Source organism: Diabrotica virgifera, chromosome 8, assembly GCF_917563875.1.
Source record: "Diabrotica virgifera virgifera chromosome 8, PGI_DIABVI_V3a".
Taxonomy (NCBI): domain Eukaryota; kingdom Metazoa; phylum Arthropoda; class Insecta; order Coleoptera; family Chrysomelidae; genus Diabrotica; species Diabrotica virgifera.
The window spans coordinates 56,455,159-56,478,893 of record NC_065450.1 but is presented as its reverse complement, the minus strand read 5'-3'; the positions used below and the strand labels follow the sequence as shown (position 1 = coordinate 56,478,893).

General features: G+C 33.4%; 1 protein-coding gene across 1 annotated transcript in view; it reads right to left on the bottom strand.

The window, feature by feature from the left end:
* The window catches only part of LOC114339255 (chorion peroxidase-like), a 141,739-nt gene extending 120,266 nt beyond the window's left edge, over positions 1–21,473 (bottom strand). The window contains exons 1-4 of the mRNA XM_050658630.1: positions 21,439–21,473; positions 16,486–16,821; positions 6,571–6,856; positions 134–348 (exon numbers count right to left, since the gene is read on the bottom strand). Coding sequence (XP_050514587.1) covers positions 134–348; positions 6,571–6,856; positions 16,486–16,816 — 832 coding nt within the window. The 5' untranslated portion in view covers positions 16,817–16,821; positions 21,439–21,473. The remainder of the gene's footprint in view (positions 1–133; positions 349–6,570; positions 6,857–16,485; positions 16,822–21,438) is intronic.
* Between the last annotated feature and the right edge of the window lie 2,262 nt (positions 21,474–23,735).

The following is a 23,735-nucleotide window of genomic DNA, read 5'->3' as shown; positions in this document are numbered from 1 at the left end:
TAACTTTATGACGTTATCACATAAAATATAGAATCTTTAAAATCTGTTCACTAGCATAGGCCATTTCTTTTACTTTTTTTGAGATATGACGGTCTTCTTCCACGGTAACAAAATAATATAATGATATATTTACCATCATCATAATACGGCGCCATTAGTCTACTATATGGTGTTTTAGAAGATCCCCATAATGTGTGGAATACGTTATTGCAAGTACCATCAATGCTTCTGTATTTATTATCGACAGGTGGACAAAGAGGTCTATGGGGACAAAAGCGTCCCAACGGGCTGCTTTCTAAGTTTTGGTCCAAAAGTCCTTGTTCTAGCTCTAAATTGCTCACACCCTCCCTAAAAAGTATTATCTAATAATCTAATATGTAGATTGTGTTTACGTCATAATACCGTAATATTCATTATACCGTTCCATTATACCGTAATATATTATTTTAATGATCCTCAGTATACCATAATTATGTTATACAGTGAGCACGTAAAGGTTGGAATAAATTTATTTTTTCATGAATAGGCAATTTTGGAAATAAATCCTGAAACAGATCAATTTTTATTTTTTATTTACGACTTTTTGGCATATATATCATACTAGTGACGCCACCCATCTGGGCATGATGACGTCATGTATGGTTTTTTAAATGAGAATAGGGGTCGTGTGATAGCTCCTTTGAAAGGTATTTCAATTCTGTATTCAGTAATATAAAAATTACCATAATTATTTATACAGGGTGTCAAAAAAAAATTTTTGAAATAAATTTATTGACATAAAAAGAAGAATGTGTGTAATTTATTTAATTCAATACACATTTTACTACTATCAGAAAACACGAAAAAATGTTTATTTGACAAATAAATATTGTTTTTTGCTTAAATTTAATATCAAAGCAGCCACCCAGACGCAGCTGCCTCTTGACAGATTGAACATTTAATTTAAGCGAAAAGCATTGATTATTTTTTAAATAAACATTTTTTTCTGTTTTCTGAGAGCAGTAAAATGTATTTTGAATTAAATAAAATACACACATTCTTCTTTTTATGTCAATAAATTTAATTAAATAAAATTTTTTTGGACGCCCTGTATAAATAATTATATTAATGTTTATATTACTGAATAGAGAATTTAATTACCTTTCAAATGAGCTATCACACGATCCCTATTCTCATTTAAAAAAATCATTGATGACGTCATCACGCCCAGATGGGTGACGTCACTAGTATGGTATATATGCCAAAAAGTCGTAATTTAAAAATAAAAATTGACCTGTTTCGGGATTTTTTTCCAAAAACTGCTCACTGTATATTGGTGATGGAACTAGACCAGGACTTCCCAAACTGTGCGTTGTCCCAGGGGCGTCGCGTGTCATCGCGGATTTTTAATACAGAAAATATACTTATTTGATTTTAAACGAGTATAAAATATATGTATTAATAAATAAATCAAATAAAAAATATAACATCAAGTCGATAAACACTTGAATTATCCGAAATTATTCAAAAAAATATTCGTTGTATTCACGACATGGCAGAAGATATTAATGAGCAAATTGTGGGGAAACTTTCAGGTTTATTTGCCATTCAACTGGACGAGGCGACTGATGCTCAATTGATATGTTATGTACGGTACATACAAGAGACAAATATATGTGAGGATTGGTTATTTTGCAGAAAAATTTGTGAGAGTTGTAAAGCTACTGATTTATTCGAGATTTTAGACTCATATTATGACTGAAAATAATATTAACTGGGATAACTGTGTAGGCGTGTGTACGGATGGTGCCCGAGCGATGTCTGGACAGTATGGAGGACTACAAGCTCTCATCAAAACCAATGCTCCAAGTGTAAAACGGACACATTTTGTCATACATAGAGAGGCCTTAGCAGCAAAGAACATTACACCTGACTTGATGGATAGCATTATTAAAATGGAGAACTACATTAAAACACGACCCGGAAAATCAAGACTTTTCCATATACTTTGCGAAGATGTGGGGGCCGAGCACTCCTCTTTAATTTATTATTGCAAATTTCGTTGGCTGTCCAAAGGCAACGTACTCGCACGTGTATACGAATTAAGAAATGAATTTTACACGTATCTACATACAGAATCACATAATGATGCCCAAAACTTTATTAATTCAGAGTTTATAATAAAATTAGCATACCTCTGTGACATATTTAACAAATTAAATAATCTTAATAAGTTTTTGCAGGGAAACAATACTCATATCCTGCAATTGGCAGATAAAATTACTGGGTTTTAGAAGAAGTTGCTCTTATGGAAGAGAAAATTAAAAGATCAAGAAATTGACTGTTTCCCTGCTTTACAAGGTATTCTACACGAAAAATCGATAGTAATCCTCGATCCCTCTTTAAAAAATATGTTTACACAACACATGTTATCATTGAGCGAACACTTTGAGAAATATTTTCCCGATGATTTGGAGTAATATCACTAGGTCAGAAACCCTTTTCAGTCGTCCATACTGAATTTTGAATTTAGAAAAACTGTTTGAATTTTGGAGCTCAGCTTCTCATGAATATCATCCCATCAGCACTGCTGCATTAAAGGTTTTATTGTTATTTGTTACTTCGTACTTGTGCGAAACGCGCTTTTCTGCAGTTGCAGTAATTAAAACAAGTACATGTCAAACATAAACTTAGAAAAAGAAATGTGAGTGGTAATTTCCAAACTGGAGCCCCGGTTTCATAAGCTGTGCTCAAAAAAGCAAGCACAAGCCTCACATTAACCAGCCAGTTACATAAATAAATATCATAGATCAAATAAATAGGTCAAAGTCAATAAAGCTAAGGGTGCCGGAATCGCATGCTTCCACAGAAGTAAAGAAGGCAAGCTAATAAACGGCACCAAGAAAACTGGAGAGGTGGGCAGAATACTTAAGGAACTGCTAAACCCAAAGGAAAATACCAATGAAATACAATCACAAACCGAACTTGAGCAAAAAACAATAGTGATGCCGAAATAAACCAACGATTTTATTAGGATATAGAGGAAATACTAAAGCAGCTGTAGAATATCAAGATTCCAGGAGAAAACGGTATCAGAGCAAAAATATTAAAATAAAGTGAAACCTAATAAAATGAATTTAGAAATAGGAAAAATTCCACAAGGCTAGAAAAATATGCCCGATTAGCAAAATGGGAGATAAAAGCCTATGCCAAAATTATAGAGGAATTGCTCTATTAAATGCAGCATATAAGATATTGGCTTTATTAGTAAGAAACTGGCTAACAAAGTATGAATCTGAAATCTGAAACTAAGTTTATCAGAGAATTTTACGGTAAGGAAGGAATTAAGACAAATTAGGTAACTACTGTTGAATACCTCGATCACATCATAAGGAACAATGAAAGATATGGACTGCTGCAACTAATCTTGCAGGGAAAAGTAGAAGGAAAGCGAGGACCAGCAAGGCGAAGGATTTGCTGGCTGAAAAATCTACGTACGCGGTTCAACACAACAACCACTAATCTTTTTAGAGCAGCAGTGTGCAAAGTACAGATTGCAATTATGGTCGCCCACATCCGAAACGGATAGGCACTACAAGAAGAAAATCCTAAAATATATCCTACGACAAAGTCGAGTAGAGACAGATGGTGGCAATATACTACAAGGAACAACTACAAGTTGTCGCTTTTGCAGACGATAAAATTAGAACTAATAAGACTATTTAAAAAAGTGGAAACAATAATAGCAACATTTTGACTATGCATAAATGGAAATAAAACAGAATACTTTTAAATGAGAGCAAAGTTAAAGGAGCCCGAAGACAATAAGAATAAGTAGCGGAAATAGAGAATATTGTTTTGAAATAGTGGATCAATTCGAATACTTTTTAGTGACGATAACAGATAGAGCTACAATGCTACAATGGAAAAAAATAATTACTGATGGAAGTAAAGCTGTAGACAAAATGAACAAAGTTAATATACAGAAATATTTAAATCAGGATTTACAAAACGATTGTGCAACCTTAGGTTAAGTATGGCAGCGATATTACGCAAGATATTACGCAATATGTATGGAGGAGCAAAGGACAATCACGGTCAGAGGCGTAACAGAGGCCCCCGCGGCATGAAGCTTGCGGGTGGCCCCAATATGTCAGGAGTCCCATCTTGGCATCTAATATATTATGTAAAAATGTGTTATATTATTTTACGCATACATACGCAACGTTTTTTAAGCAGTGCAGTATTGAAAATTAAATTGCCCATGAGATCGATATGTATTAGTATAACTGTAGATGATATTATATTGTATATTATATTCGCTGATAGTAGTGCACGAAGAAAGTTGTTCATCTTATAGAGAAATACTATGTAATAATGTAACCATTATTAATTTTTGTTCTATTTTATTCTATACCAATAAAGATGAAAAATGTAAGTTGTCATAAAAATAGTGCGCCCAGTAAACGACTGTTTTGGAGTGTAACTATCAGTGTCACGACGCATTTGATTGACAATTTGGATTTAAGTTACTTAGGAGTTACTCCACTTTGAAGTTGGACTTGTGTCATTGGCTGCTTTTACTTAGGGCTGAAAGTCACTCCTTCTCGGGGGTAAAAAACATATGTTTAAAATAAGTCCGCAAATGGATAAATTGACTGATTCGAAGCAACTGTTGTTCTATAGAGTTTCTTTATCTAAGTCAATACTTTCAAGATATTTGCGAGTGAAAATGTTATACCCTATTCCACGAACATACGCCTGTTTTGGATTACTTCGACAACGAATATTTTACTGTGCAAAATAAGAATAACGAAAGTAAATTGCAAATTACATTGTTGTTTATTGGAATAATTATCAGCGCCATTTACTTTCGCACTTCTTATGTTGCACAGTAAAATATTCGTTGTCGAAGTAATCCAAAACAGGCGTATGTTCGTGGAATGGCCCATAATAATTATTCAACAACAAAAATACACGTTTTCAGACGGATTTTCGCAAATAACTAAAAAAAATATTTTATCGAATTAAATATCGAAAAAAAAAATTTTAGCAAAAATGTACCTTATAAAAAGATGGTGTATTCATGAAGTATATTTACACAGTAAAAGCAAAGTTGTAGCTCATGAAAAGTTGTTCTTATTCATCCACTTACAAACCGAATAGTTCAACCAAAAATGAAGCACATTTCCGGGAAACTCATTAAAGCTTTTTTAAAATGTTTAAAAAGGCTTTATTTTTATTTTTTATAAAAGTTTCTAGCATCGAAACTAAGCGAGTTACGCTCAAAATAAAGTTTGTCTATTTTTTTTGGTAAAAAAATCGTGAAAATCTCCTATTTAGCACCCCAAATAAAATTAATCGTTAGCGCTTTACCATTTACTTTATATATTTATTGTTTATATGACCTGTAAGCTTAACAGGTTAGAAATTTAGGTTTTGAAAAAATTGGTTTTGAAAAAATTTGTTTTATGGTAAAAATAAGTTATTTTATTTTGGAAAAATGCAATTTTTTCGAAATAACCAAAATACTTTTCCAAAAAGTATTTTGGTTTTATTTTGTTTTTCTGTAAGACACAAATTGGTTAAGATATGGCTGTTAAAAATTTGCATGCACTGGTGATTAGTGACTCGTTCAAGCCCTTTCAACTAGAACCCTTTCAAAAATAAGCACTTTAAACTGGTGAAACTTACAGGTCATGTACAAAAAAGATTATTACTGTGTAAAGCGGTAATGATTAGCTTTATTTGAGCTACTAAATAAGGGGAGATTGTCACAATTTTTTTACCAAAAAATGGGTTTAAATGTATTTTAACTCCCTTAGTTTTGATGCTAGAAACTTTTATAAAAAATAAAAATAAAGCTTCTTTTAAACACTTAAAAGTTTTAATGAGTTTTCCCCGAAAAGTGCTATAGACTCCATTTTTTCATTTTTTTAAAGCTACATTTTTGGTAAGAATATTTTTTTCGATCAAATACCTAATTTTTGACTTATTTGCGAAAAACCGCTTGAAAACGTGGTTTTTTGTTGAACAATAATCAAAACTCGTAAATAACTTGAAAACTATTAACTTGGCCCCTTTGGTGGTGACACTAAAAATTATACGGTATCGCCGTATTTCACGTTGGTTTACTGGGCTATAACACACATAAGTTTTTGTTACACATGTCGCATTTGGTAACTTTTTAAAGGGGACCCCATTTTAAATTCTGCGGGAGGGCCCCGACGGAGTTTGTTACGCCACTGATCACGGTGTATGGAAAGAAGGACAAATAAGAAAGTAATATAGCTCTAGAATCAACCACGCGTAATACAAAAAGTAAAAAACACAAACACCACGTTGTTATAGAATTGCCACAAACAGACAACAAAAAAACATTCACAGAAGAAGCGGGCGGAAATCTCAGAAATGAAAGACAAAAAAAGGTTTTTAAGAGGTTAAAATAGATGTAAGACAAATAAGAATATCGGAATGGGAGGAAAAGAAGAAAAACAGGTGAGTGAAAAAAATAGGAAAGAAAATAAAAGCAATGGGCCTCCAGGCTTGAAAAGCTGTTATATATTTGCATAAAGAAATTTAAATATGTACCTTTCTTTAAATGCCGTGGTGGCGACAGCAATTTCCAATGCTCTATTTCCAATTCTTATAACTTCTGCTACATCGGTAAAACTAGATCTTCTTGAATTTCTGAAATGGCTATAACTGGCGCAACCTGGTTCCAAAATGACGTTAGGATCAGTCATAAGTAATTTGTTTTCTTGCGATCGTAGCCGATCCATTGCAGCTCTACTCTTATGCGTCAGAACTCCAAGAGTTGTCGAATCCAAGCTTAAGTGATGAGGTCGGTGAGCTCTATCTATGTTGGTCACAGAGTCTAAAATTTAAAAAAATTAAAGATAATTAAATCAAGGCTTGAAAGAATACAAAATGACCAAATCAGAAATATAACGGGAGCCAAGTCAACCGTCATAGACGAAATTCAAAGGAGACAACTGATCTGGTATGGCCATGTAGAAAGAATGGACGACGACAGACTGCCAAAACAAATTCTAAAATGGACGCCAAGGGAAAGAAGGAAGAGAGGAAGGCCTAAACAATCATGGCTAGGCAGCATTCAGAAGGCAATGTCGGAAAGAATCTTCATCCTGGCGAATGGAACGACCGACGAAGCTGGAAACTGGGAACCGAAAGGCGAAGAACGCTATAAATAACCGGGATAATTATAATAATAACACTAGTTACTAGTACTAGTTAATAAATTAACAAGACAAAAAACACTAATTGATGTGGCGATACCTAACAACAATAATCTACGTAGTAAATTTACTGAAAAGATCGCCAAGTACAGAGATCTGGAAATTCAAATACGAAGGCAATGGAGAATGCAAAGTACCCAGACGATACCGATTATTATGTCTACTACAGGAGTCATTCCGAAGACTCTCCTCGAAAGCATAAAAAAGCTGGGTCTAAATGAACACCTTTATAAGACCATGCAGAAAGCTGTACTACTCGCGACGGCCAGATGCGTACGAAAATTTCGGGGAGAAACTCCAGCATACCAAGGCAGCTAGGGCTCGATAACACGGAAAGAGTCCCACCAGAGCTCAATCCTTTTGATACCGTAGGTATCTTTGATGAGTTAATTTTCCCCGAGGGAGTGTGAGCCGTATGGCTAAATCTGGATAAGATAATTATTCACTAATTGATGTGGCGATACCTAACAACAATAATCTGCGTAGTAAATTTACTGAAAAGATCGCCAAGTACAGAGATCTGGAAATTCAAATACGGAGACAATGGAGAATGCAAAGCACCTAGACAATACCGATTATTATGTCTACTACTGGAGTCATTCCGAAGACCCTCCTTGAAAGCATAAAAAAGCTGGGTCTAAATGAACAGCTTTACAAGACCATGCAGAAAGCTATTCTACTCGCAACGGCCAGATGTGTACGAAAATTTTTGGGAGATACACCTGCATACCAAGTCGCGTAGGGCTTGATAACACGGAAAGAGTCCCACCAGAGCTCAATTCTTTTGATACCGTAGGTATCTGGGAGATGAGTCAATTTTTCCCTTAGAGGGAGTGTGAGGCGTACGGCTAAATCTGAGATAATTAAATTTAAAATGAAGTAAAAGACAGACGTACTCTCAATCATTTATTGTAAGTCCCGACGCCCTGTTTCGCCCTCTATAATATGCAGAGCATCTTCAGGTCAACGGTTACAAGTAACTAAATGATTTCGCTACAAGGGGCTCCTTCGGAATCATTTAGTTACTTGTAACTGTTGACCTGAAGACGCTCTGCATATTATAGAGAGCGAAACCGGTCGTCGGTAGTTACAATAAATAATTGAGAGTACGTCTATTTTTTCTTAATTCAAAATGAACTCTCATATGCAACCCATTCAACATTTATAATCAAGATAAAGGCAGTTTTTGTTTTTATTTGATTCAGAGTTGTCCACCATCTCCATATAGCTATTTCAGCATCTATGCATCCTTAGTGAAGCTATGCAGTCACAACTCTGAAACAAATATCAACAATCCTGCCTATTTAAGGGAAAACGTAGAAGAAAATAGGAAAACGAAAAAATATCTCTCGTAATGCGAGGAAGACGAAAAGCACTAGATACAAAGTTTGCTATTTTTATACAATTAGAATAATTGAAATAAAAATAATGAACAATATTTTAAATCTAAGACTTTTCGTTAAGAAACTGCTTTCTGGCTGAATCTTGTATCTCCGGCTTTTACAATGTATAAGCACAAGAGACGACGAATATAGAAGAAAGCAAATAAAGGACACTTCGGCCACGTATTTGCCTTCTTTTCGTCTAGGAAAAGGACCGAAAGACAGTTTCAGGTACTCAAATCTGAGTAAATATGAAAAAGATAAAGGCAGTTTTTGTTTTTATTTGATTCAGAGTTGGACCACCATCTCCATATAGCTATTTCAGCATCTATGCATCCTCAGTGAAGCTATGCAGTCAACAACTCTGAAACAAATACCAACAATCCTGCCTATTTAAGAAAAAACATAGCGATGCAATGTTTCCACCTTTTAAGACGCAAAACAGCGACATCTCTGGTAATACGAGGAAGACAAAAAGCCCTAGATACAAAGTTTACTACTACTGACGTAAAAAAGGTAAATACGTGGTCAAAGTGAGTAAGTAAGTAAGTAAGTAAGTAAGGTATGCTTTAGTGTCATAAAATTTTACCAATTTGTGGACAAAGCAAAAAATAATAAAAAACTACAGACAAAACAAAAACAGAAACAGACACCAAGTAAATGGCGTGAGTTATACTACTTAATATAATTTTACAGTTATTAAGTATACATTAAAAGTGTACTAAAAAAGTGTGTCAAAAGTGTTAAGTGTGCTTTATATAAATACGTGGCCAAATAAAGAAGGTAAATACGTGGAGACAAAAAGACGAAAAGAAGGTAAATACGTGGCCAAAGTGTCCTTTATTTGCTTTCTTCTACATTCGTCGTCCCTTGTGCTTATATATTGTAAAAGCCGGAGATACAGGATGCAGCCAGAAAGCAGTTTCTTAACGAAAAGTCTTTAGTCGAGGAAATGAAGCTGAAAAAATGGCAAAACCTTGCAATTTTTTCGTCCAGCATCGATTTGTACAAAAATTTGGGATTAGGCTCATTACACCATCTAGTTCATTTTCTATAATGAGCCGTTGTACGCTTTTGGTTTTTTAAGTGTGAAAACTATCCCTAATTGTAAAAAAATATAAATTACCATTTTAAACTTTAAAATTGTCAACATTTGGTTCTTATTAATTACACAATGATTGTTTTATACTTTAAGATATACTATCATAATATCTCAACCTGTAAAACCACCCTTGTTGGAGCTATATATAAAAAATTTACTTATCCTAAAAGAATAATTTCGGCTTGCATCAATTTACATAAAAATTTGGGATTAGGATTATCTCACCCTGTACTTCATATTCTATATCATGTTTAAGGGCGTTGATTATTTTTAGGGGTGTAAACTACCCCTTATTGTCAAAAATTATATAAAAATATTGTAAACTTTAATATGGGTAAAATTTGGTTTTGGTTGGTTAAATAATGATTGTTTTATACTTTAGGATATAATATCATAATATTTCAACCCTTTAAAACCACCCTTAATAACATTACAGTTTTTATAAGTAGATATTTTAATATATCAACACAGAAAAAAAGTAGAATTAAAGAATTACAAAAACATTTATTTACACAAAAAATACGAATTTACAAATATATACAAATACAAATACAAATGGTTTCTTTAGTCATCTTCCAGTATACGAACCGGTTCTGTGGTATTATACATACATTGAGAATTATCCATAAGCGGACTATTCGAATTTTTCGAAAAAAAAATTGTTTTATAAACATAGCTCCTTCATTTTTTGCGAAAAAAAGTTTTTTCAAAAATGACTTTGTAGGATTTTTTAAGAGTTATAAGACTGTGTAAACTAAATCTCGGGAGCTCCTGTAGTATTTAATTAGGGTGGGTTTAAAGGGCTCGAATAAGGGGGTGTTTGCTCGTAAATAGATGTTTTAAACAGCTATATCTCGCTAACTGATCACTGTCATGAAAATCTATGTACAAGGAAAATTTAATTATTAAAAAAGCTACAATTTAGTGGTCCATCATTTTTTTCGTATCTCCAGTATTTTCGGAGATATTTTGAAGCAAAAGGTGAAAAATGGGAAATTGCAAAAAATTTATTTTTTTAAACTCCAATTTTTCTAAAATTAGGCCTTTCAAATAGTCCAAACTTCTTGGGTATATTGATAATATAAATATAAAAGAAACTGCAGAAAGGTGAAGACCAATTTTTAATTAGAAGGGTAGTTAGGGGTTGTTTTCACTGATTTTTTTCATAGAGAAAAGCAGGTACCGACCTTTTTTGATCATAAGTCGCTTAATTTTCAGGCTAGAAACTTTATTATTATTTTTTTAAAGGTTTAATTGTATACTTGAAAAATTATTATTTAAATTTTCCTCGAGAAATGCAAAGTTTTTCCGTTATTTGGCTTTGAATATTTCATATTATGCATTTGTCGAAAAAGGCTAACTTTCAACAAGCCGTATCTCGGTTTGTATTGGTCTTAAAGATATTACAGAAAAAGAATTTGGTTTGCGTTACTAAAAGATACAATTTTATTATCTACAGCTTTTTTGATTAAATGCATATTTTTCGAGATATTCTCAAAAACCCTCTAAAGAAGTCGATTTTTTCGTCGAAAAACTGTTACTTTCAAGCGCGAATAACTCGAAAAATATTAGCTTTACGAAGAAAATGTAAAAAACATTTTTTTCTTAGAATTACTTTTAACATCGATTTACATGGTTAAAATGTAATAAAAAATTCCCGCCCCCGAGATGGGGTGCCCACCACCCCCAAGGTTTTAGCGTACAGCGGCATGATATAGAAATGATCCTTGGACTATTCCTTATATTACCTTTTGTGAGAATTTCAAGTAAATCCATGCTGGACGAAAAAATTGCGAGCCAAAATGCTTCATTTCTTCGACTAAAAATATTGTTTATTATTTTTATTTCAATTATTCTAATTATATTAAAGTAGCAAACTTTGTATCTAGGGCTTTTCGTCTTCCTCGTATTACGAGAGATGTCGCTGTTTTGCGTCTTAAAAGGTGGAAACATTGCATCGCGATGTTTTCCCTTAAATATGCAGGATTGTTGATATTTGTTTCAGAGTTTTGACTGCATAGCTTCACTGAGGATGCATATATGCTGAAATAGCTATATGGAGATGATGGTCCAACTCTGAATCAAATAAAAACAAAAACTGCCTTTATCTTTTTCATCTTTACTCAGATTTGAGTACCTGCAACTGTCTTTCGGTCCTTTCCTAGAAGAAAAGGAAGTAAATACGTGGCCAAAGTGTCCTTTATTTGCTTTCTTCTATATTCGTCTTCTCTTGTGTTTATATATTGTAAAAGCCGGAGATACAGGATGCAGCCAGAAAGCAGTTTCTTAACGAAAAGTCTTGGATTTAAAATATTGTTTATTATTTGTATTTCAATTATTCTAATTTATAATTAAATTTGTTATATAGGTTTTAAAGTTGTTATGATCTTCTCACTCTATACCCTACTCGACTATCCATTAACATACCCTACTAAATCAAGAAACTTGAAATATTGGAATATATCGGACATGTTCCAAATGGAGAGTGATACATTTTGTTCCACTTATTTATGAAGGTATTTCATCTAAAATTGGTGGAGGAGGTAGTCAAACCAATGGGCGCCGTAAATTATCGCGCCGTAAAAAATCTCTTGTGTGGCCAAAGCGTTATTTAAGGAAAAAGTAGCATAGAAAGATAGAATATCATGGTTGTGCAATTGTGGAGTATATTATTATCACAATACTATGCCTTCGTCTTTAATAGTTTCACGTACTGCCTACGCACTGTTGCCAAAGGTTCGCAGAACTTTCGAAAAACGGTGCGGCTACTATCTCTCAAATTAATATTGATGACGCGCTGACAGAGATGCCTCTTAAGAGAAGCCTCTTAAGACAGAGATGATTATTAGCGCCGCTATTGTTTAAAATATACCTCAAAGAATCGCTCAAATATGATGACGAAAATGTGGCCGAACTGTTTTCATCGAACTGAAAAACAGAACTGAAAGAAGACCAAAAATAAGTTGATAAGACCAACTTCTAGAGGATATATTATTCAAAATGGAGACTGAAAAGGATATGTCAGAATTGCATACTAGTAAGAATCGATTTAGGACCGGAGAGAGTGGAATAAGATGGTAAATAAAGCAAAAACACATAAAAATCTGGGTACCACTGGTGGTACGCGGGAAGATTTGATGTGGTACTCGTCGCGTGGGTATAAAACAAGCGAACTTAAGATTATTCTCCTTGATGTGTGAAGATATGGGTGGCAGGTTCAAAACTATTCTGTTTCATACAGAAGTGAGATGGTTTAACAATTATTATATTTATTGTTGTCTTTATAAAAAGCTTGGTGATATTAGTTATTTAACCCTTAAGTACTAACACTCCGTCTCTCAGACGGCATCGCTTGTCGAAAGTGGGATATTTCCCTTCTTAGAAAATTTTGAAGGTCACCCGTTTATAACTTTTCAAGTTGGGTTGTTCTTTAGTAGTATTGAATTCGGCAATTTGCGGCAGGTTGTTATTCGAAAGATATTTAGGCTCAAAGTGTGATTTCCGTCTAATAGACGGGGTGTTAGTGTTTGTACCCAGTTCGTCATTACACATAATGTACCCCAGTTTGTCAAAAAAACATAAAATAAGGAATAAAGACCCTGAGGAAACTCTTTTGAAATGGTTTGATGAGGTAGAAGACGACATAAGCGAAGTGGAATCAATTTGTGATGAAAATGTTGCCAGTGACTACCATTGTTACACTGTACTAATTATAGTACCTGTCAGTTTTTTTTTGTTTTAACATTTTTTAAAAACCTTTTTAATTTCATTTTTCCTGCTCTTTGTTTAACACGATTATAAATTTTTATTAAGATTCTTTAATTTGTTTAATTTTTATCACACTTTTTTTCAGGAGTAAAAAGGTACAAAAACAATCCTTCCATTCTTGTTATTATGTTTTTTTATTTTAATAAATACAGAAAAACTAGATTAATTACTGTGTCTTTTAGATTATCAATACTTTCAGTAAGTCATCGAGATATGTTTTTGCATTAATATATATGTTACAGTTCAAGTTGATTATCCAGTTGGAGTTGACTCCAACTAGTTGGAGTCAACTCTAACGGCTGGTTTCAGTAAAAGTTGATTATAAATATAAAATGAAGATTTATATTCTTCAACATTTACTAGTAAAAGTAGACTCCAACTAGGAAAAGTATACTCTTCCCAATGCCATTTAGTAAAAGTTGATTCTGATTCACACAAACAGCCGATTCTAAAAATTAAATCGCCCCCGTTAGGTAAATTACTCCGATTCGAGTTTTTTGCACAAACTTACTCAAAAAGAGGTCCTTATAACAAATCTACTGGGTGCCAGGCAGTACCTTGATCGATAAATCGTTTAAACAATTTTTTTTAGACTAATTTACAAAAATAATTTTTTCACTTCGAATATTTTTATTTTAAATCATTTGGGTTATTCTGAGCAAAAAAAGGTATTTTGTGATTTTTCTCTAAAATTGATTGTTGTCGAGTTATACGCGATTTAAAATTTAAAAAATGCGAAAATAGCCATTTTCAAGGCTTAATAACTCGGTTTAAATCCATTATTATGAAAGTCAGAAAGTGACCAAATGAAAGTTTATAGCCCCATCTACAAGATCCAGCAGAAATTTTTGTCACTATTTTATTACTAAGCTTTATCTTTAATTATTAACAATGAGCGCTAAGTGCGTATTAGGCGGCCGTCAATGGTGAGTGCTAAAGAGATGCACCATTCCAGCCGTCCAATGGTGAATCTCACTCGCATTCACATTGACGGTCACCTCAATACACGGTTAGCGTTCATTGTTGATAATTAAAAATAATATCTTATTAATGAAATAATGACAAACATTTTTTCAGGATCTTATAGAGGTAGCCTAAATCTTTGATTTTTTTTTAGTTTCTGCCTTTCATAATATATAATATCGTATGGCATTTTTGCCTTTCGGACAGTTCCAGCGCCAATTACATCTTTAACCCTGTTTCAAATATCTAGTGTCGATGTACACTAGCCCAGGGGGACCGACTGCTTAACATACTCTCCGAGGCACGGTGAGACGGCTCGTGTCATTATTGAAAATGAAAATGGTTTGTCTTTAGCAGGGCTCGAACCCACGTGCACTGGCGTATGAGGCCAGCTATTATGCCGTTACTCCACGGCCGCTCGCTCGACTTTCACAATAATTATCTTTAACAGAGTTATTAAACCTTGAAAATGATTATTTTGGCGTTTTTCAAATTTTAAGTCTCTAATAACTCGACAAGAGTCAATTTTAGAGAAAAAAAGGCACAACGGATCTAAAAAAAATTTGTACGAAGTGAAAAAATTATGTATTTTTGCGAATTTGTTTAAAATCATTGTTTATTGCCAAACTTCACTAAAATCTTTCATTATTGTACTCATTTGCCCTCATTTTCGGCAGTAAAGTAACACTTTGTTGTATTGAAAGAAGAATGTTACTTTACGTGCAGCGATAATTAATCAAATTAACCGATATTGAATGTAAACGGTCAATGGCAGCAATCGATTATTTATTTTAATGAAATTAAAATTTATTTACTTTAATTATTAAAAAAATTGTACAAAATTTATCTTATTATTAATAAAATTTATGTTAAAAAGTAAAATTCTGTAGTGTTTCGCAATTATATTCATAAAAAATAAATCAAAACTTTACAGATTTAGTAATTAGGTAGGTATACAATATTGATAACTATCGATTAAACATCAAAACCGGCCATCATGCAAAAGTCATCTGTCATTACTGTCATACGAATTTTTTATTTCGTCTAAAATTAAAAAAAATTCCTCAAAGTTGTAAGTAAGTGTTAATGTTTTTTATGATTGACGATACAATTTTGTACGCACCACCTCAATACTCTTTATCGAATGCGTCTGTTCCTCTGCTCGTAATATCAGACTCGTTCGATAAAGAGTCACTTTACTGACTGACTACTGAAATTGGTTAAACAATTTTTCGACCGCGGTACCGCGTGACACCCTGTGTATTTGTTATAAAGATTGTTATACGGATGTATTTCTTTGAGTAAGTTTGTTCAAAAAATCGAATCAGAATAATTTACCTAACGTGGGCGACGTTACAGACTATACTAATAAGTAGTTGAAACGGTCAAAACAAAGAAACGCACACTCATCAAAAATGCACTTGAGATTCTCGTATAATCAACATTTACTGAATCGATCCAGGAAGAGTCAACTCCAACTAGTACATGTTGATTTAAATTTTTAAAATCAACTTTTACTGCTCGTTTCAGTTGGAGTTGACTCCAACTAGTTGGAGTCAACTCTAACTGAGAATCAACTTGAACTGTAACATATATAACACAAACAAAAATTACCACTAAAATGTTAAACCCGTCTGTAAGGCGGTTAGTTAGTGTTTACGTCATTGATTTAAGATGTTAGTACTTAAGTGTTAATTAAAATATTGCCAATGGACATGTTTTGATAGTAAATATATTTCTAAAATAATTAGGATCGGGATGGAATTTCTTCCATTCCATGCCTCCCGGTGTTTGATGGTACGCTAAAATCTTCAAACTATTTCAGGTAGTACGCAGTTTCTAGAAGATTGGGAACCCCTGGTCTAAAGAATACACGTGGATTAATCTACTAGATTAAATGAATTAAAAGAGCTCATGCAATATTAAGCATCCTATGCTCTATCATGAATCATTGGTCCATTATTAGATTAAATTCACGTCTACTTTTTTGCATTCATTCCAAAATTCTCTATTATGTAATTTGTTTACTTACTTGTTAAATTTTTTCCAGAACTGCAACAGATACCTTTCCTACCAACAACAGATTTACAATAAGCTTTATCTTTCACCCAATAATGACCTGGACAGCTTACAAATGGTACACATTCTAATCCTCCTTTGCAACTTCCTGTGTAAGGTCCTTGATGATTTTCATGTAAGTGCAGTGACTGATCATCATCGTCTAATTTATTAGAGGATCTTTCTTCTAATTTTTCTTCGTGTAAAATATGGGATCTTACTAACTTGAAATCGTTCGCGACATGGGAAGAAACTATGGAAACTATGCTTACTAATATACCCAGAAGCAACATTTGTTGACTCATCGTATCTGCAAATTTTATTTAAAGAAAATTTTAGTTAATTTATTGTGATAAAAATATAAAGGTATTTGTTTGAAGCTAAATTTAATGTATGAAAATTGAGATATTTTATAAAATTAAAAAATTATAGTAAAAGTAAAATTAGAAGAGGTAGAAGAAGAACTAAGTTGACCCAATTGAAGCTGTCAATGGGATAAGCCAAGGGGATTCCCTGAGTCGTATATTGTTCAACCTGATCATTGAGGAAGTAATAAAAGTACTAAAAAAGGATACCAAGTGGGAGAAAGACAACTTAAAATAATCTGCTACGCAGACGATGCAATACTAATCTCCCTAAGTGAGGATGATTCACAACGTATGCTGCACCAATAATTTAAAATAATCGACAGAAAATTTAACATGATAATTTTCCCAAAAAAGCCAAATGCATGGTTATTATAACATGATGGAGTTTAATTATTTAGGAAACACCTATCTAGCTGCGTAAAGCTTGAAACAAAAATGGAAAATTAAGTGAATAGAGCAAACAGAGCCGCAGGTTGCCTGAATGAAACAATATGGAGAAACAAAAATATCGGAAAAAAATGAAAGGCAGAATTTACAAAAGTCATCAGACCAATAATGACATACGCAGCAGAAGCACGACCTGACACAGAGAGGACAAAAAGATTTCTAAAAACAGCATAGATAAAAACCCTTCGACAAATCGACGGTAAGACACTATGGAATAGAGCTAGAAGTACAGATATACGACGGAGATGCAAGGTGGAGAACATAAGAACTGGGAAAGTAACAGAATAGTAGAATGGAACGACCACATAAGCCGACGTAACAACAAATAGAGTAGTAAGGTCGACGAAAAACGGTTCCCCAATAGGAAGGCGATCATTGGGAAGACCACGAAAACGATGGAACGACAACTTAATGGGGTCACATTCGAAAAACATAGTCATGTCTATCCAAAAAAAAGAAAGTGTAGAAAAAGTGAGACCTTCTTTCGTTAGGTCCATGATCTTTGTTTACTGGATCATGTTTAATATTTACGATTTCGGTAACCACCTAACTTAGTCAGTGAACATGGCAGTTGACAGAAGGATGAATTCAGTATCTCCTTCGTCATGTCCTACGTCATTCCTTTCCTAATCCAAGAGAAAGAGGCCTGCCCTTGGTGCTAGCTCCCTGTCAAGGTTAAAATTAAAAGCGGCTCATAGAACCGACCATAAGCCGCGGAAACAGGATGATTTGCGAAAAATAACTTGGAGAGAAAACGGTAGGTATATAAATAAAAATAGAAAGGGAATCTTGATGATGTCGACCTGGAAGATACTAACTCTTAACAGCAAGGAACAAGAATTTTTAAAAGAAAAGAAGGATCACAAGATAAATATCGGCGCCATTCAAGAAAAGAAAGGAAGGGCAAAGGACAGCTGTGGCTAAGCGAATACCTCCTTATACAGTATGGTACAAATGTCTGGAATAAATTCGATATTTCGTAAACCGGCGATTTTAAGGAAAAGTCCCAAAACAGGTCGATTTTTATTTTTAAATTAGGATATTCTGGCATATATTTCGTACGAATGACGTCATCCATATGGACGTGATGACGTAATCGAAGATTTTTTTAAAAAAAAACTAGGGGTCGTTTAATATCTTATTTGAAAGGGTATTCAATTCTGTATTCAGTAATATAAATATTAAAAGAATGTATGTAATTTATTTAATTCAAAATACATTTTACTGCTGTCGGAAACAAAAAAAAATGTTTATTTTACAAATATACGCCAGTCAATGGGAGCAAGAATAGGATATTACCTCCGAATTCTATCCTACTGCATTGATTTTAATAAAATTTTGGGCCTAATCTCCTAATTAAAAGTCTACCCTATGCCGATGTGTGCTTTTATCTTGGGGGTGGTTCCCACCACTTCTTAGGGGTGGACAATTTTTTGGTTAACATTACCACGGAATTCGATAGAGAACGTAAATCTAAGCAAAAACTGTTCTATAATTTTTTTCAAACTCAATACTTTTAACTCAAGACTCATAGAAAAAATATCGTTCCTAACGCTTGCAGAATAGTATATTGTGCAACAAGTGCAGAAAGGTACTAATTTCTCACGAGTTTGAAAAGTTGCCGTACGAGCGCAAGCGAGTGCCGCAATTCAAACGAGTGAGAAATTACCTTTCTGCACGTGTTTCACACTATACTTTTTCTACAAGCACAGTTTTGCCTAAAAATAAAAATCACAATTTTTAAACGACGATTAATTATAATAGGTACCTATGTGATAAATTTTAAACTGTATTTAATTAATACCTACTAATCAATTTAAATTCCTTATACCTAAATAAATTGCACAGAAATCAGTTAAAAAATTAATGCACTGCCTTAATTTGTTTAAATTTAAACAATTATTACACATTATTGACATTATATTTATGCAGTCACGGATTTACACAAAACCTACTTCGTTCGACGTCTCTTGCACAGGTTGCTAAATCCTTATTGGTTATTTGATAATTATAAAATGTTTAATAAGAATTAAGTTGTAAAATAAAACAGTTGTAACATCCATAATTTAGTTTCTATGCTATAGTTAAATGTAATAATTGTCTTATAGGTTATATATTTGTCTAAAGTTTAACCACGGATGTAAACAGAATATAACGTTACTCAGAATGCGGTAGTCCACGGATGTAAACAGAATATAACGTTACTCAGAATGAGGTAGTCAACTGTGCAGAAAAGAACTTTGCGGCACAGAAACGTCACTTTGCGGCACAGAAACGTCACTTTTCTGTACACTAATGTCAAATATCTTATACTGTGAGAAAATATCAAGTTTTCTAACATAAAACCGTGCAGAAAAGTGCACTTTGAATAGTGGTTGTAGAAAAAGTCTTTTTCCGCACTCGACTGCTTGCCGAACTCCCGCTTCGCGTCGTTCGGCAAACTGCAGTCGCGTGCGGAAAAGTATGACTTTCTGCACTTGTTAGGAAAATAACTATACTTGATTAGTGAAATAATTATTTTCCTAACTAGTGCAGAAAGTCATACTTTTCCGCACGCGACTGCAGTTTGCCGAACGACGCGAAGCGGGAGTTCGGCAAGCAGTCGAGTGCTGAAAAGAGACTTTCTGCAAGCGTTAGGAACAATATTTTTTCTACGAGTCTTTAAAAAATGACCAAATCTTAATAAATTAATTTAATTAATATGAAAATACATACAAAAATTAATTCTTTGACAAGGTTGTCAAAACCAAAGTTTCAGCATAATTGGTTAGCATGACGACGATCTTGGTTTCCATGACGACGATTCAAAACCACTTTTATTGTCTACTGATTTTACTTTGGAATATTATGTCAAAATTATTTTATTTCATCGAATTCTCGCGTTATTATCATTAAAACATGAACACAATAAGATATATTTGAAATAAATTAGTAAATAATATCTAAATATTAGTTTATTGCATGAATTATAATTACTTTAAGACCATATTAACATATCTAAATTAACAAGCGTGCGGAAAAGTAAAACGCGTGCGGAAAAGTAGAACGCGTGCGGAAAAGTAACACGCGTGCGGAAAAGTAAAACTTTCTAAACTAAAATGCATGCGCGAAAGTAGACATTTTTGCACACTCGTAGAAAAAACTGTATATGGAACAAAAGTTGCTTAGAATTAGTCAGTTTATCCACTTCCGGACTTAATTTTAACGTATATTTTTTCATCCCCGACGACGAAGCATCAATTTTTTTCTTTGTTAGATATAATTGATGAGCTATGCGTATGCCAAATTGTATGTCAATTCAAGCGAATATTTTAAATATGGAGCAAAAACCGTGAGCAAATGGATATAATAATAATAATTATATATTTATTTGTTCTCAGATAATGTAATCGTTGTTTTTGTAAATATTTGTATTATTCATAATAACTTATCAGTATATTACTTTATAATAACTTATCAGTATATTACTTTTCTGCTGCTGAAAATCTAAGAGCAGAAAATAAGGGTTACCCAGAGGGCCGTGCTAAGAATCACAAGGAGACAGAATACCAAATAATATCAGGTAAAGAACAAAAATCAAAGACATAGTAGAACATGTAGCAAAAAAGAAATGGAGGTGTGCAGGTCATGTGGCAAGAACACCGAACGACAGGTGGACTAAAAAATTATTGGAATATGCGACCGCTGGCGGACAATCGAATAAAGGAAGCAGAGATCGGCCACCAACGTGCTGGAGTGACGATGTACAGAGAACTGTCGGGAACTGGATAGCTGGTAGCTCAAGATCGGGAGACATTGAGAAACTTAGAGGAGGCCTATGTTCAGCAGTGGACGATAACGGTTAGATTATGATGACGCTGATACTTTCCTAACACATAAAAAATAGTTTGTAGGTACACCGTATAACGATTTAAGCTACAAAAAACTACTTACAAAGGAAGGAGGAAAGGGGCGCCTAAACTTACTTGCCCCGGGGCGCTTGAAAGCCTTGGAGCGGCCCTGGGTACGTCTTAAATCCAAAAACAAGTAATAAACAAAAATATTCGGTAAACTTAAAAAATATATTTTTCGTTTGAAAAAATAGTTATAAATAAGCTACATACCTTAGTCACTTTTCTTATCACACAGATGAATTTCTTTCCTTTCCTTTCCACTTACCTTATCATACTAAAAAGATTTTAAAATTCTTAAGAATTAAAAGTAAAAACTCTTTTTATTTACTTTTAATTCTTGCAAAATAGGTTTTTTGAAATTAAAAGATTATTTATATATAGACCAGTAAATATATTAAAATTTTGTTTGCCATAGAAAATATGTTATTGGTTTAATTTATAATAAAGGTCACTATTTCCATCAAGATCATTGAACTATAGAGAAACAATATTGATCATATACAAGCAATACTGATCACTCCTGATATTTCTCCAAGTCGACGAAAGGTTTGTTTGTTATAATATATACTGGGTTGGGCTAAAGAATGGAACCAAGCAAATATCTTTGAAACGAAAAGAACAATCTTTTTGAAACTTTGCATGCAAGTACAGTGACGCAAAGTGCATCTGTTGCTATACTTTTTGTTACTAGTTCACTTCCGGTTTCACCGGAAATACCCTTAACTTATTTATTTTAAATGGGACACCCTGTATATTTTTGCATATTTTGAAAGAAATTATTATTTTTAATTCATACATACCAAATTTGGAAGAAAAAAATAGTTAAAAAGTGTCTGTAGATAATTTTTTGTATTAAAAATAAACGAGTACTATAGACTAAAACTATTGTTGTATTTATTTGAATTTAGCATAGTAGGTAACTGTTACTGAACTAATTGACAGAAATAAGTTTTATTCAAAATGGTTCATTTAAGTGAAAGAGATCGTATTGAAATATTAATGATAATCGGTCATGGTGATCGTGTTAAAACTCATGACGATGTGTGTAATATTTTTAATGAATTGCATCCTGAAAGAAATCCTATATCACGTTCAACGGTTACTAAAACATTGAAACGTTTTAATGCAGCTGGGATAGTCAAAAATTTGCCAAAAACTGGAAGACCACGGACTGCAACGAAGTTATTAAACAAAATATTGCAATTGATTTAGAGGAATCACCTCAAACTTCCACAACAAATTTGGCACTAAACCATGGAATAAGTCAACGCTCTGTAAGGAGAATATTGAAAATGGAAAAATATCATCCGTATAAGATACAATTGGTTCAAGAATTGTCAGATGATGATTTTGACCGACGGCTAGAGTTTTGCGAACGAATGATGGACATTTGTAACAATGACGAACATTTTGCAAGTAATGTAGTGTTTTCCGATGAGGCAACTTTTTGCTTAAATGGAACTGTTAACCGCCATAACTGTAGGTATTGGTCGAATGAGAATCCTCGTTGGATTATTGAAGCACATACCCAACATCCACAAAAGTTAAATGTTTGGATGGGAATTGTTCAAAATAGACTAATAGGCCCTTTTTTCATAGACGGAAATTTGAATGGTGACAAGTATTTAAATTTACTAAATAACCAAATTATTCCTGCACTTCAACAGAATGGCCAGTTACCACAAAATTTTTGGTTTCAACAAGAAGGAGCGCCTCCGCACTATGATCGACGGGTTAGGGATTTTTTGGATATGAATTTTCCAAATCAATGGATTGGACGTAGAGGATTCCTAGAGTGGCCAGCTCGTTCTCCCGACCTCAACCCGTTAGAATTTTTTCTTTGGGGTTATCTAAAATCACGGGTTTACGTTAATTGACCAACATGCTTGCAGGATTTGAGACAGAGAATAATTGATGAATGTGATCTAATACGTGGAGAAATTCTGGAAAGAGTGACTCAAGAATTTATTTATAGGCTTGCACGTTGTCGAGAGGTGAATGGCGGGCATTTTCAACATTTGAAATGATTTTTTTTTATTTTTATTATCATTGGTATAACGTAAATAAATTAACCTATTTTTTAACTGTAAAGAGATTTATTTCTTGTTTTAATAGTTTTTTCTTCCAAACTTGGTATTTATGAATTACAAATAAAAAGTTATTTTAAAATCTGCAAAAATATACAGGGTGTCTCATTTAAAGTAAATAAGTTAAGGGTATTTCCGGTGAAACCGGAAGTGAACTAGTAACAAAAAGTATAGCAACAGATGCGTTTTGCGTCACTGTACTTGCATGCAAAGTTTCAAAAATATTGTTCTTTTCGTTTCAAAAATATTTGCTTGGTTCCATTCTTTAGCCCAACTCTGTATTGCAACTGAACGCATCTTAAAGGCTGCGATATCATATACATCAGGCTAGTACTGATCCGATGAACATGAAGATTTCTGTTTTTTATACATATAAAAAAAATATCCCAGGTGCTGCCGCATTCAAAACCAAAATCCCATAAATTTTCA